Source organism: Pterocles gutturalis, unplaced genomic scaffold (assembly GCF_000699245.1).
Source record: "Pterocles gutturalis isolate BGI_N339 unplaced genomic scaffold, ASM69924v1 scaffold33607, whole genome shotgun sequence".
NCBI classification, from domain to species: domain Eukaryota; kingdom Metazoa; phylum Chordata; class Aves; order Pterocliformes; family Pteroclidae; genus Pterocles; species Pterocles gutturalis.
The window spans coordinates 1-15,607 of record NW_010116914.1 but is presented as its reverse complement, the minus strand read 5'-3'; the positions used below and the strand labels follow the sequence as shown (position 1 = coordinate 15,607).

General features: G+C 51.0%; 1 protein-coding gene across 1 annotated transcript in view; it reads left to right on the top strand.

The window, feature by feature from the left end:
- FMNL2 (formin-like 2) overlaps positions 1-15,599 on the top strand; it is a gene marked incomplete at its 3' end in the record, with an annotated part of 45,034 nt that extends 29,435 nt beyond the window's left edge. The window contains exons 9-14 of the mRNA XM_010075649.1: positions 7,874-7,948; positions 11,454-11,564; positions 12,522-12,662; positions 14,297-14,398; positions 14,909-15,224; positions 15,580-15,599. Coding sequence (XP_010073951.1) covers positions 7,874-7,948; positions 11,454-11,564; positions 12,522-12,662; positions 14,297-14,398; positions 14,909-15,224; positions 15,580-15,599 — 765 coding nt within the window. The remainder of the gene's footprint in view (positions 1-7,873; positions 7,949-11,453; positions 11,565-12,521; positions 12,663-14,296; positions 14,399-14,908; positions 15,225-15,579) is intronic.
- Between the last annotated feature and the right edge of the window lie 8 nt (positions 15,600-15,607).

Here is a 15,607-nt window from a genome sequence, read left to right as displayed (position 1 = left end):
GAGAACTGGCTACGCGGTTTTATCCGACTTGCCTGGGATTTGTGTTGCATTTCAGCGGGATGGTGGGGGGAAAAAAGAGAGCGGAGTTAGCCACAAGCTTTGGGGGAGCTCCAAGGGTCCCAGCCCAGATGCTCAGAGCTTGTGCCCCATTTAAATAGAAGCAGGCTGAATGCACTGTTGGAAAACAACATATGTCTTCCTAAGGCTTGCTCAGAGTAGTTAGTTCATTTTGATGGTGTGATTACCTGTGTGGGTATACAGAGAATTAAGCTGCCGTCTTTTACTGCCAGTAATAAAACACGGTTTTTATGTTGTTTCATTGCTTACTCCCCTTACTGTTGCCTGGAAATGCTGCTGTGAATTTGGGGCTGGATCTTAGGCACGTTGGTGTCCTGGTGAATCGGCGTGTGGCTCAGAAACTCCTGCTCACTTCACATAGACACGGTGTGGAGTCCGTGCTGCTTAAAGCACAGTGTAGCCACGCCGTGGAAACTCCCTCTGGACCCAAAACCGGCATCGTTCCAGAGCTGCCCTTGCTCTCTGTCGCTTCCCTGACACCTTGCTGTAATCACAGAATGGCTAGGGTTGGAAAGGACCTTGTAGTTTCCCGGGTGTTCCTTATTTCCTTTTTTAAAAATGGGGGTTATGTTTCCCCTTTTCCAGTCTGCGGGAACTTAACCAGAGTGCCACGACTTCTCGAATATGATGGATAGTGGTTTGGCAACTTCATCTGCCAGTTCCTGCAGGACCCGTGGATGTATCTCATCAGGTCCCATGGGCTTGTGCACCTTCGGGTTCTTTAGATGGTCTGGAACCTGATCTTCCCCTACAGCTGGTGGTTCTTCCTTCTCCCAGCCACTGCCTTTGTCTTCTGCAGCTTGGGCAGTGTGGCTTGAGCTCTTGATCACAGTGCTTTCGTTCACTGCTGCCTTGGCAGGAAGGATGTTTTCATGTCGATGAGATTCTACCCATTGGAAGATCTTTTCATCGTCTGTGCCACTGGCCGGATACCTCTAATATAGGTGTGTGCCGAGGGTGGGTTGTGTAGGAAATGGTTTGCTGCAGGTGATACTGGCTGGAAGATGAAGAAGGTTTCACAGAGCTGAGAAGAAGCCTATGAGGATAACCAAGCCTGCTGTTCTCGTGTCGGGATTTCTGCAGGGAGGTAAAGGTGTCTGCAGCAGGTTGAAACAGGCGTGTTCCCTACTGAGGGCAGCTGGGGCTGGAGTCCCCCGCACCCTACCAGGTCTTCATTCAGAAGGTGGGAAAACTCAGCTTGCCATGTGTTTGGCATCTTGAATTGGGGAAAAAAATCCATTTTCAATGTAGCAAAATACTCCACAGGGAAATTTCAAAGCCCTGAACTCCACTGCTGACGTGTGTGACCGGGATAACGCCCGGCTGATCCCTGGCTGTCCCTGTGCAGGGCAGATGGGGACTCCCCGGAGGCTGGACCGCCAGAAATGGAAATAACACCAAAGTTCTCGTTGAACGGAATTACAGCGTGCTGAGGCTGGGAGTGCAGAAAGCTGCTTTCCAGCTCACTTCTGGCCTTGCTTCAACATTGAAAATATTTGTGGCATTGCTAGTTAGCTGTTGTGTTTGCATGGTTTGCGTGTTTTTCATTAATGAAAGCGTACTCGCCAGTGAGCACATAGCTTCAGTGCGTTTACAGATACATTGAAAAAAAATCACAACCCAGCAGCGCTGATGTGATTGTACAATGAAAAGAGTTACAAAGAAATTCTGGGGGTTTTTTGCAAATATTAATTTCCTCGGCTTTATCAAAGATCTGAAACTGGCTGGTTTTGAACGTACTTCACAGCGCTCCGAGCTAACATTATGAAGAGCAAAACCTTAGATCCTTCTGCAGCTTTTCATTAATCTCTGTTTTAAACATGGGAGAAGTTACTGTAATAGCGACCAAGTATTTCTGGGAAAAGACCAGAGGACTCTGCCACTCTTTTTTTTTTTTTTTCTTTTTTTTTTTTTTTTTTAATAAGCACAATAGTAGTTTTAAAACAGATCCAAACCGAGGAGGCAAAAGAATTGCCTGGGATCTGGAGTGAGACGGAAAGCCAGCCAGGAATAATCCTGGCTCCCTGCAGGGAACGCTTCCTGGCTTTGGCTGCCATCCAGCAAAGCAGTTAAATTGCTCATTATATGAACATATAGCAGAATAATTGAATTTGGTAAGGTGAGTGTCTGCTTCTGTGTACGGGAAATAGTTTTAGTATTTAAAAATAAAACCAGAATTGAGGTGTTTTTCCTAAGATGAACCATACCTTTCAAGAAACCACCTCGTTTTGCTCCAAGACAAAGAAGAAACACCAAAAAATTAGTGGGAATTCAGATAATAGAGAAATTTTTTGGGAAGCTCAGCGTCTGGCGGTTATTCTGGCATCTGAACTTCTGGGGAGAGAGGAGCGAGACCAGGGGATGAGAGAGGAGAGGCGTCTGGCATGTTCTGACATCACTTTAATGGACTTGGGTTTCTGTGCTCCAAAATACCTGCCAGGTGAGAGGATTGCAATCCCCTCACCCATCGCTGGGTTATGACTGCTAAAGCCGAGCTGCCAGAGGCCAGGTCCATGGGAATTGCTGGGCAGCACGGCAAAGGAACCTCATTGTTCACCTCCGTAGGTTTGCACCCTGGCGAAGGGAGGCAATATTGTTCAGCCCTCGGTTTTCACAACGCTTAATTCAGAGTCAGGTTTCTCTTTTTGAGTACTGAACAGCGGTGCTGAAAACAGCAGGTCTGAATTAATCTTACGGGCCGTTATCATAACTCAGCACGAGGAGAAGCTGTTTGCCGGTGCTGGAAAATGTCAGTCCATCTGTTGTCGTTTGCACGGCAGCAGTATTTCGAGAGTGCCTTAGCCCTGCTGGTAGAGAAGAAGAAGGTATTTTAACCTCGTAAGCATTAAACAACTGTTTGCTTAACCAGTAACTTATGGAAGAAACTGATTTTTTTGTTCTTCAGCAAACTGCAAAAATGTCAGCGTGATCTGTCCAAACAAAGTGTTTCTGTGGAGCGCTGCTCGCCAGCGGTGGGATCTGCTGATCACAGTGGGCTGTTGTGGGCGAGAGAAAGCCAGCATTGTGCCGCCGGACAAAGGGGCACAGACAGGAGGAGAGGTTCACAAAGGGTCCTGTGGATTTTTGGGTTGCACATCCATCAGGCTATTTATAACGCCACATCCCGTACGGGCTGTGCCCCTGTTTGCTGTGAAGTTGTGCTGCCACTTATTGCTCTTGCAGAACTCGGAAAGTTATTGAAGAAGGAGGGAGCAGCTTGAAACAGCTGTTGGGAGCACTTGGGTAGATGGCCATTGTAACGTTTGCACCAACAGAAAATGTCCTGTATTGCAAAGCCTTTCCTCAGGTTCAGGTATTTTAAATTTAGTCCAACAGAGAATTGTTTTCCCTGTGTGGAGGTCACCGTTAGCTGCCTTGGCCATGTTCGACCATAGAATCAGAGAATAGTTTGGGTTGGAAGGGACCATGGAGGTCAGCTAGTCCAACCCCAACATCTTCCACTGGCCCAGCTTGTCCAGAGCCCCATCCAACCTGACCTTGAACGTTTTCAGGGATGGGACCGGATTGATCTCACATGTAAATGCAGCCAAAACGATTTCGTTTTCTGTACGGTGTTTGGGACCACCACTCCTGGCACAGGGGCGTTGTGTGAGCTGGTGACCTTCCTGATGTCTTTCCTGCAAACAGACGTTGCTAGCTCAGAGCTGTCATTCCCTCTCCCTGCTTTGCTGCCAGACGGACGCTCGCTGCCGTAGGCAGTTTCTGTGCTGGATGGGGCACTGCATCTCAGGCTGGGGAGCATCCGTCCTCCAGATGTGGAGGAGATGGTGGTCTGGCAGCTCGTGGTGAGCGTTCTGTGCCGTTGGCCAACACGCTGCAGCTCCAGAGCCTGCGTTCAGTGCCGTCTCCAGAGGGAACACGCTGTATTTGCTTGTGGTGGGGTTTGGTGACGAGCTCCATGCCCCAACGAAATGAGGTGGTGCTTTGTGTCGTTAGATGGCTGTCTGGGGTAGGAGGGCGATGGGTGTGCTTCTGTCAGCCTGGATTTTCATTTTCTGTCTGACACTGCACGTGAAGACGTTTTGAGATTTTCAGAACACCCTCGTTGGCTTGTGCTGGCTGCCCAGGTTGCCCTTCTGGAGCATTTGACAGTGATCTGCAGCAGTGTGGCAGTCGAACTTTGCTCTTGGGTGGTCTGGATGTGCCCTGTGTGACCTGAGAGCATTGCCAGGTGGATATGGATGTAATCATCACTATATTTTCCATAACGGATCCTTTTGCTTCCTTCTAGGGTTGCGTTGTGCCCTTGGAATAGGTCCGGGACAGGTTTACTTCGTTAGCACCCAATGCCTCTCCGAAGGAAGGACCCTTCGTGGGTGGTTTGCCATAGAGCCACATTGTTCTTCTAGAATCATGTGGGCTTCATGCAACCTAAAAAGTCCTTTGTGTTTGTTTTTTTTTTTCACAGCCTAAGTAGAGACAGAGTTTTTTTTATAGCTGTGGTAACCCGTTTAATCTTGCTTCTTACACAGAATCATGCTAATAAAAGAAAGATCAGCCTTTCTTAGTCCCAGCCCTACTTGCAAATGACAGACCTTGGAAATTTATTCAAATAGAAGTGGCAACATATGGTTTTATGTGGTGGGATTTGATTTCAGCATTCGTCTTGGATTTTGGCCAATCTTCAGGCTGGAGGCTTCATCTCCAGTTCCACTCTCTTTAATCTTCCAGGATAAATTATATCATTTCATGCAAGTCAGCTCGCTGTCTCTGGAAACGCACATGTTCCCAGCACTGACTCATCTGATGATAGCGTGAAATATCTGCGAGCAGCCACCGAAAGCCGCAGGTTGTTGTTGCTTTTCCTCTTTGCTATCAGCTGCCGTAGCCCAGCCAGGGCTGCCCGTGTCCCGGGATCAGCAGTTCTCTGCCGGGGCCGTATCACTTTGCGTTACTCCCTAATTTAATTAGCCAGCCGTAAATGCCTCGTAGTTGTTTATGTCAGCTTTTCTCATCCATGTGGAACGGGTTTACATTCGATTTCCCAGAAATCAGTCCTTCTGGCTTTTGTTCGTGAGTGATCGAATGCACCATTGTTCGGTTTGTTTCCACAATAGATGATTTTGTTCAAGTCGGCTCTATTTTTTCTGAAGTGGATACAAGAGAGACGCGATTGTTCAGAGCTCAAAGTTGAGTCGAGCCTACTTTTTTCTTTTGTTATGTTGACTCTTAACTGTTTGATGGGGAGCAAAAGAGTACAGAGAGCACTGGAAGAGTTTGCAGTTGGTTGAACCAAAATACCATCCCGTTTACTGCATCAGGAAAAAAATGGCTTGGGATAATAACGTAGGGATGAGAGCTAAGCAGGCTGTGGTGCAAGGGAAGGAGAGGGTTCCTCCCATTTGCTTTGGGTGGGAGCTGGATCAGGCCCAGCGTGTGCCTCCAAATTCAAATTATATCCTGTGGCCTTTGATCCTTACAGTGCCAGTAGGTTCCTGAAACTCAGCAAGATTCTGGTTTTCTCTTTGGCTCGTCTTGACGGAGGCTTTTACAGCGTTTCATCTCTTTTCCTCCTGAAGGGCACATTGCTCCTGCGTGGAAGAGTGTGTGTCCCGGGAGATGCTGGTACAGGAATGGTAATAATCCTGCATACTTTGTGAAGAACTTGCTTTTTGGGAGGATCTAGAATCACAGAATCTTGGAATGGTTTGGGTTGGAAAGGACCTCAAGGATCATTGAGTCCCACCCCCTGCCATGGGCAGGGACACCTCCCACCAGCCCAGGTTGCCCAAAGCCTCATCCAGCCTGGCCTTGAACCCCTCCAGGGATGGGGCACCCACAGCTTCTCTGGGCAACCTGTTCCAGGATGGTCACACCAAAATGCTCGCGATGATCTCCCTATTTTCACAAGGGCGCTCCTGGCCATTTTGGATTTGGGTTTGGAGGTTTGGTGGCTTTGCAGAGCCTAAGGCTCTTTACTGGTGATGCCAGCTCTCGAGGCACCCACGGTGGGGCTGGGGCAGGGGCTCGCTCGCTTGCCCTCGGCTCTCCTTGGAGCTGCTCTAACCATCAGCAGTGCCTACATGGCGTTTGGGCTTTGATCTCGCAGCAAGGCGATTACTCCAGAAGAAAAACCCAGAATTAGACTGAAGATTTACAACCTGAGGCTGAAAGGCAGTGGCTCTCCAAACCCACTCATCCTTCCCGTGTCCCAGGGACCCCCCCTTGCTCAGCAGACACAGGTCATGCACGCTTCGCCCCTTGCACAACTGCAGGATGGGCAACGCCAAGGAGACTTGCTCCATCCAAGCGTGGGTCTGTCTGGGCTCTGTTTTGCTCTTAGACCTTAATGTGTGTTTTATGGGCTTGGTGGAGGCATTTAATGCTTCAAACCCACTTTCCTGGCGTAGGCTGTAGAGAGCTGAGCCCTTTGGGTTTAGGACCATGATCATTTACTTGAGCAACAAGTGCAGTCTGTTTTTCCCGAGGGTGCAGGCTCTGTTGCTTAAGCATGTTTATTCTACCTTGTGAGGCTTTAAGGTTCAACTGGAGACACTTAAATACGACTTTAGCAAGTGTTGGTGTGAGAGCTCGGTGCCCTGCCTGCCGGAGGCTGTGCCTTTGGGGTTGCAGAGCCTGCATGGAGCCCAGTAGTTGCAACTTGTGGGATCGTGGCCATGAATATTGATGATAATGTTATCAAATAGTTCATCTTAACCAGCATCCCTGTCCTCTCGCAGAGATCCAGCGGTGGAATTCCCATTGGCGTCAGGTGCTGACCACAAAAATCTGAATAACAACCCGAATGGGGGCAGTTCTGCTTAGGAACGACAGAAGATCTGTCGCGTGCGCCACAGCTATGGTTTATTCAGCCATAACAGACACAAAGCGTGGCCAGAGGTCTCTCGACAGGCCACGGCTCGCAGGGCTTGGCAGATCTCGGGATCAGAGCAGGTCCCACTGAACTCCGGGGAGAAACTCCCCCTGATGTGAGTGAGGTCTGCTCTGTGCTTTCATCTGCCTGTAGGAAGAGAGACATGGGTCCAAAGAGGGAGTTGGTACTGGAATAGTAATAATCATGCACACTTGGTGAAGAACTTGCTTTTTGGGAATATCTAGAATCATGGAATCATGGAACCACAGAATGGTTTGGGTTGGAAGGGACGTTAAAAACCATTGAGTCCCACCCCCTGCCATGGGCAGGGACACCTCCCACTTGTTAAATATTTTGTCGTTTTGGTGTGGATTACTCTAGGTGGTTTGTGTGCTGAGAAAAGTAGTAATGGGCTGGAGAAGCTACTGTGAAGTAAGATTTAAACAGTGTCCTGAGACCCGCTTTGTCTTAGATCTTATTCCTCCCTCAAGTAGCTTGTGTCTCCTGCCAGCACCCCTGTACTGCAGCTCTGTAATTCTCACCAGCTGATGGTTACACTCATGTGCTTCACTCCTTTTTTTTTTCCTCCATGGAATTTGTTCTTCTTCCTAATTCCATTATAACACAGTGGAAAGCCAGTTCTGAACTGGGAAAGGGTCTCAGTGCCATAGCCTGGTGCAGCTCTGTGTCTTAACCTCTGTACCGTCGGTGGGTGCAGTTAAGTTTTTAGGGGGAAAAGAGAAGCAAAGAATTATGTTCTATTTATACCTGACCCCCTAGACTTCCAGCGCAGGTGTTCACCTGTGACTCCTCCACTGGATTTGTCATGAAGAATATTTTTAACAGGAGAGGAGACCTGGACGGAGAGGTTCTGAGCCAGCAGATCAGCTGCTTTTGAAATGGTTTAATACTCTCTTGTGCAAACCGTAGTTTAACAAGCACGTGGTGATTCTTTTGTAGGTGTGTGGAGAGAAGCAGCGCTTTGAGAAGCTGATGGAGCACTTCCGAAATGAGGACAACAACATAGACTTCATGGTGAGTGCTGTTTGCCACCGGCGAGCTTTGGTTTGGGTGTTCCCTGGGGCTGGTCCCGCTGTCGTAGGCAGCAGAGAGATGTCCCTGCCTTCCCATCCTCAGCCTAAAACCGCCACAAACCAGGCTTTTGTATTCCAGCCTACATAACGTGCGTTTCATTTGTAGCTTCAGTTCTATTCAGTTATCTCCAAGGAATGCCTTGTGCCGTGCGAAGGTAAGAGGAGAGTCACTGTGTGTGCCATTTCACCGCGGCCAGGCAGCAGCTTCTGCAGGGTGCAGTGTTCTGTCCCTGTGCCACCGTCCTCGGCGTCACCGGCAGGGAACAGCTGCTCTCTGTCCTTAGCTGCTGATAAACGTAGCCGGAGTTTGCACCACCTTGGGTTCCTCCGTGTGCATCTGCATGGTTACTCACCCGACCGCTTCCCCAGGGCACCGGCGAGGGAGGATGCTGTGGCTGGCACCCGGGGCACCCGCGCCAGCTTGCACGGGGAGGGCAGCGGCTGGGACAGCAGGGATGAGCTGGCAGGTTATGCAGCCGATAGCAGCAGTACCTCTGTGTCCGTTTCTGTAGAGTCTGTGGCAAGACAGTGCTCGTGGCAGAAGGGTGAGAAATTAAAGCTGTTTTTAATTATGAAATGAACATGGTACTGGCACGGTCAGGTCAGTCTCTGTTCCACTGCTCGTGGTTGCTGCTGGTGTGCTGAGCCTCTGTGAAGCGTCTGTGACCCTTCTGTACTGTGTCAGCGCTGAGCTTTGCGTTGAAGCCCTCTTCCTGCCAGGAGTTAGGTGCTAGAGCACCCGCTGCGGTGTTTTCTGCCGGCTTTGAGCACTTTGCTGTGCAGCCCCGATGGCCGGGGCAGGCTCGCACCGTGAGGGGACAGCAGAATAAAAAAGAAATGATGCGAGCAAGATAGGACGGCCTCTTTTGTGTATTTAAAACCAAGAAAACCTCCCAGTGATCCCTGAAATTTTACTCCAGGTAGCAAACTGCTCCCAGTAACTCTCTGGTTTTGTTCCTTGCTGCAGTCCCAGTAAGGGCATGTTGGGAGTCCCAGTATACATCAAATATTCTCAGCTGTACGTACAGTTTGGTCAGTGATATAACAGAAGGATTTGTCACCCAGCACCCAGCGCTGGGTCATTTTACCCAGGAGGGGTGATGGTATTTGGGGAGTGGGAGAGGAGCAGCGGTGGGGGCAGCCTGGCAGCAGGATGGTGGCAGCAGCCCGCAGCCAGCTGCCTTGCTGTGAGATAGGGGATTTCTCCGCTGTTCTCAAAGAAAAAACTCATCCCTCATCTATACTTGAAGTATGAAATGGTGTGTTGTAAGGATGTGATAGGGAATAAGCAAAACTCCCTGGTCCTCTCGGGCCATAGGTTGAAGGCGGTGGTGGAATTTGCTTGAAAAAGGATAAATAACCTCTTTTTTCAGGACTTACCCAAATAGGAATCAAATCTGCATCTTTGGGCTGCTTCCACCAGCTCCAGGCTTGCCTCTCTGACAAGCCCAAAGCTAGAAGAGAGAGCTCCTGACAAAGGATGTGGCAGATCCGCTCGTGCCTGTCGCCATCTGGCCCTGACGAGCTCCGCGTGCCGTGCGAGCGCGTGTCGGGGCGAGCAGGGAGCACCGGCGTGTGCTGCTGCCTGCAGGACGGGGTGGCACCGGCACCGCAGCTCAGCCTGCGGGATGTCACCTTGAAACTCCAGGAGGTGCAATGGCTGAGCGTGAACAAAGAGCTGTTCCTGCGGGACGTGGCCTCACGCTGCCCGAGCTGGGGAAGGCGAGAGCTGGCCGGGAGCTGGAGCTGGAAGGGGCCGTGGTTAACGGCGTGGGTCGGCAGGGAGGAGAGAGCAGCAAAAAGAGAAAAAATATTTTAGAGAATTTTCCTGTTGTTGCTATTGACTTGCTTCATTTTAAAAACAACTTTCTTAGGTTAGTTTTCTATGACTTGATAAATTCCTGGGTTGTGTATGTAAGGGTCTGAGAAGGGAAATGAGGATCTGGCCCGAGCATTGCAAGAGCCGAAGCAAGGACAACAAAAGCACTTTTGAAAGAGGGGAATTTGGCTCTGGGGGATACCACAGGACAGCAGAGTTCAGCTGGCGAAGGCCAGTACCAGCACTAGGAGGAACCTGGGTTCACCGCAGGAACTGGAAGGAGTCCTGCAAAGACTTGGAACCTGAAGTTGGGTTTGGATCTGCATGGTTGGGTTGTTCGTGTAAGAGGTGGGTGGATGGGGCATCACAGGCGCTCCTGGACGAGTTTTTGACCATCTTCCTTCCTCTCTTCCGTGGGTTTATCCTGCTTTCAGTCTCACAGCGCGGCATTGTGTAGGGTTAGAGTCATTTTGGAAACAGAGGTTAAAGCTGGGCAGGGTCTGCATGGGAGGATGTAGCTGGAAGGTTTTGGCTGACCCTTGCTGTGTCCCTTGGTGTTTTTCACAAACCCAAACTATAGCCCCGTACTAGCTGCTATGGAGAAAATTAACTGTGTCCCAGCCAAAAGCAGCACAGCCCTGTAACACAGAGAAGTGCCCGATGTCCTGGTGATCCAGAGATCGCCCAAAATGACCCAGAGACGTGGGGTCTCCTGGAGACTTGTCCCATGGGTGAAATCAGGATGCTTTGATTTTACCTTCTCAGGTCAGCTCTAGGAATGTGGGAGGTGTCTCAGGAGGTGCTGGGAAGCTGGTGTGACCCCTGTGGCCGCCCCAGTGGCAGCGTGGCTAGCAGGAGAGGGTTGTGGCTAGCAGGAGAGGGTTGTGCCCTTGTGAAGCCCAGCAAAGACTCTCTCTGAGAGCAGCTCGAGGGTGACAGATGTGATCATCTGTGAACTGAGAGAGGGCTGGGCATTCTTGCGCAGAGCAGGATTTGGCTGTGCCTTACATTCAAGCAAAGGGCAAGCCTTTGGGGGTTCGTAGCTCCATTCGTGGAGGGCAGGAGGCTTCCCCCACGGCTCATTCTGCTCACAACCCGCTTCCCTCGAGAACCTTTTCCTTTCCTTCGCTGCGATGGGATGTGTTTGGATGCCGACCCCTAGGATCTGGTCCCTCGTTCCGTTACCAAACCACAGCTTTGGGAACAGGCTTTCTGCAAGCAACAAAGCGCCTTTTGTCAACGTCCCGTTTCCTCAGCGAGGGGTTCCAGTTGCTGAGTTAATCTCACTTTTCCAGGGCGTTTCAGCGCCAGCGTTGTTTTGTTGAGAGCTGGAGCGCTGGTACGCTGCCTGGCCGCGTGAGCTGGCGCGGGGTCGTTTCCGTTCACCGGCGCGCGCCGAAGGTGGCTCTGCAGACATGACTTAATTCTGGAACCCGCGTTTCCCTTTGTCGCAGCAGACAAGCCCAGATCCAGCACCGGCTTGGAAAAAAAAGCCGCAGAGCAGCGGATCACATTTTCCCCTTGTAAAAACCTCAAGGAAATGGGGTTGTTCGTGGTGTCTGCCCCGATTTTGGGGGGCAGCCGGGGCCATGCCGTCACCTCTAATGTTGGGTGGTTCTCCTTGCAGGTGGCCTGCATGCAGTTCATCAACATCGTCGTCCACTCGGTGGAGGACATGAACTTCAGGGTCCACCTGCAGTACGAGTTCACGAAGCTCGGCTTGGACGAGTACTTGGACGTGAGTATGAGCCGGGGTCTGCCACCGCCTCGCAGCATCGATCTGCTCCCCCGGTCCACACCACATCCCCCAGTTCTGCTCCTAAACCTCCTTACACCCCCTCACCCTGGAGTTTTTGTCCCCTTTTCCCGGGAGTTTTTGTCCCCTGGCCTCGGCTGAAAGCACAGCACCGTGGCTGCTGGCCGGGAGCCACCCCTGCAGAAGGAAAGCCGTCTGCGAGTGACTGCAATTACAGCCCGGGAGCTAAATTCGTCGCTTCGCCTTATAACAAAGGGAGGATGAACCGCAGTCGTCCTCGCCCGCGCCACGTCCCCGAGCTCCGGCCGCGGGCTGCAGGGCTCATGTTGGCCCAGCTCAGGTGCTGCCAGGCTCCCCCCCACATGAAAAAATCTTCCTTTGGGTTTCCTCCTGCCAGCCGGGCGATTTCTGGGTCCTGTGGGAAATGCTGTCTTTCAAAGAAAGCTGCTTTTATATTTCCCCGTTGGTGTTTTTCCCTCTCTCCCCGTCCCCTGGAGCGCACACATGCAAACAGCCCTCGCGTTGTCGAGGGATCGATCTGTCCCTGCTGACTTCTGCTCACCAGAAACCAGGAGAGAGGTTTATTGCTGTCTGCAGGGAATATTTGTATATGATGGTACCGAGCATGGGTCTGGTTGGGGTCCCGGGGTGGCACAAACCCGTCCTGGGGCCAGGCGGTGCATTCAGAGCTTGCCACCGCCGAGGAGCAAGCACGGAGGAAAGCAGTAGCGTCCTCTGTAGTAACAGAAGACATTGAAAGCTCTGGATGTTCGGTGTTAAAAAATGACTTGATCACTTCTGACCCCAGCTAAGGTTAAAATGCAAAGTGTTTTCCTGGGTGGTGGAGGCAGCCTGAGCTCCCCCCGCTGCCCCAGCCCCTTTGCTGGCTGTGACGGGCGGCCGGTGCTGAGTGCCACCTTTATCTTCTTGGATTTACAGAAACTGAAGCACACGGAGAGCGACAAGCTGCAGGTGCAAATTCAAGCGTACCTGGATAACGTTTTTGATGTGGGAGCTTTGCTGGAGGATGCCGAAACCAAGAACGCAGCTGTGGAAGAACTGGAAGAGAACATTTCCCACGTTAGTACCACGCGTTGTCACCACCACGCGTTGTCACCCTTGTCACTGCGGTAGCTCCGAGCCTGCTCCTGCTGCCCGCTGCGGGAGGAGGGAGTGCGGGCGCAGCGGGGCTGCAGGGTTGGGGGTGAGGCTCTCATAGAAAAAGCCGTAGGACTGCAGCGCTGCTGTTTTGGGGGAATAATCAGATTTTTGGCGAATGAAGGAATTCAGGAGATCTCAGGCAGGTAAACTTCCTAGGTGCTTCCATGCTATATTTTAGCTGTATTCTGTGTGTTTTAGCTAACGGGTGCTCCACTTGCTGCAAAAAATGTGTTCGTAACCTGTTTATTGACCTGATGAGAAAATGTCTTATTTCATTATTTTATTTCTCCCATCTGCCACAACCAGCCCCCCAGCCCTGGGGCGGTGGGTTTGCGGCTTCGGAGGCTTCAGCTTCGGTTCAGTTCCAGGTGGAGTTGGTGCACAGAGGTACTCTGCAGAGTTATCTGACGAGCTGGGAAAAGCTAATTTCCAGAGAAACTGCAAATCCTCAGCAAGGCAGTGCCGGTGAATAGAGCAGATAACTGTCCCAGCTGTGTCTTAAAACACATTTCTGGGCTCAAGGGGGTGGGACTGAAGAGCAGCCCCATGCAGATGGTGTTTGCTCAGTTCAGCGTCCGCTCACGGCTTTTCTGTCCTGTACCTTCGTGGCATCAATGGCTTTGGTCTGGAAAACATGGCTTGGCTTTCTTAAAATGAAAGTGGCTTTCCAGACTTAAAAAAAAAATATAGTAAAAGGGTCGTTATTCTCTTACCGTTCCTATATTGCCATCCCCTGGTGTGTTCTAAAGCAACCTGCTGTGCAGCGTTGGCCCCTCTGAGGTGCCCTTTGCTGGAGACAGGTGATGCTGTGGAAACAGCTCTGTTCCCTTCGGAGATCTGCTCCTTTGAGCTGTTCAGAAACTCTGCTGGCAAATTAAGGGCTTGCTTCGGATCTCTTCTTACGTAAACTAGACCAGGAGCACGGTCGTGATTTTCTGTCGTGTGTAGGCAGAAATACAAATAGTAGAATCGCAGAAGTTTGCTCTCCAGACCACCTCTGTGTCCTCGCCAAAGTCGGTGTGGTTGGTGGTGATGGGAAAAGCCAACGAGGGCTGCGGGGCTTGCAGAGCTCAGCTTTGTGGGGCTGGCAAAATACATAAAAGAAAAAAGAAGATAAACCCTTTCGTTTGTTACTAATCAGATCAGCCTCATTGCGAGAGGTGATGTTTGTCGGTCCCACCGTTTCGGCATCTGTTGGTTTTGCAGTAGTGCCATTGGGGTGTTCTGTGGGGTTTGGGGTTTGGGATCAGGCACAGAGCGTATGAAGAGAATTGCGTTTGAGGTGCTTTACTGGAGGGTGGGCTCTCCTGCCTGGACAGGTTCATCGCTGCGGTCCAGCCAGGTACCCGCTGGGCATTGCTGACGGATAACATCCATCATCAGGGGACCTTCCTTGGGGCACTTGGTGCACCCCAGTCGTGTGCAGGAACCCTTCCAAAGAAAGACTGAAAGGTTTGGTGGGATGTCAATAATTTCCTCTGTACCACTGCTCTTGACGGTTGAGAAAACAACTGTTACCCGCTTCCATAATGTATTTCTCTTTCGAATGATAGTTATCTGAAAAACTCCAAGATACGGAGAACGAAGCCATGGCGAAGATTGTGGAACTGGAAAAACAGCTGATGCAAAGAAACAAGGAGCTGGATGTGATTCGGGTAAGCGCGATGGGTGCCACGCTTCGGGGGAGCGATCTGCTGGGCACCTTGTGTTTGGGAGGTGGTGACTCCATTAGCGGGCCAGGTGGCTTCTCGTAGCTTCCGAATTCAGAACATAGGACGGATTTCAGCATCTGCTCCTCGGCACAGCAGCCAGCAAGGCATCAGACACTCTCTGTTGAAGTCAAAATCGAGGAAGCGTACCTACACTATATATTTAAGGCTAGTGTAAGAAATGGGAGGCATTGTGATGAGAAATTCTGCACCCCCAGTGCTGGTGCCCACGGCTGAGATTCCTCCCAGGACTCAGTACTGTGTGCTACCTTGGGAAAAGCACAAAATGAATTCTTCCTCCCCAGTGAAGATGTGGGGTTTGCATCAGAGCTCATTGTTGGGTGGAGCCTGGCGCAGTGACCGTGCCCTGCCAGGCTGTTCTGTTTCTGGTGTTGGTATTCTGTTCTGGGAGTAATTTTGTAAATGGAAATTGCCTTGTTTCTGCTGCACTCTCAGGAAATCTACAAAGATGCAAATACCCAGGTTCACACCTTGAGAAAAATGGTGAAAGAAAAAGAAGAAGCCATCCAGCGACAGTCGACGCTGGAGAAGAAGATCCACGAACTGGAGAAGCAGGGAACCATTAAGATCCAGAAGAAAGGTGACGGTGACATCTCCATCCTTCCTGTTGCTCTGGCCTCCGGGATGGTGCCGGCAGGGTCGGAGGCTGTGGCTGGCACGTGTGTCGCACCGGTCGCTGGAGCTGCGTCCTCGGTACCGCTGCCACCGCCTCCACCCCCGTTACCCGCCGTAGCAGCAGCATCCGAGGCAGGTAAGAAGCGTTTTGTCCCCGAGGTGCCTGCAGGTGGTGGCACCTTGCAGCAGCCAAGGATGCTGAGGTCCCCCAGCTGTGTCACACTCATCGGTGGCTCCCGTGTGTCTGATCTGTTTCTGAGCCCTTCAGCTGATAGAAAAAAATTAATAGTGTCTTTCATTAGAGTAGTTTTCTCCTGGGTTAACACAATGAAGTCCTTTGGTGAATGGTCCAGAAAGTGCGTGGGCCAGTGTGGTGGTGGGGAGGAGAGGGATAGTTGGGGACAAGGTGGATGTTGTGACTTTTTCTGCAGGTGCTTCTGAGATTTTGCTCGGCGTTCACAGCAGCATCTCATTTTTCCTTCATTTCCTAGTGCCGAACGGTCCTGTGTCGGTGCCGAT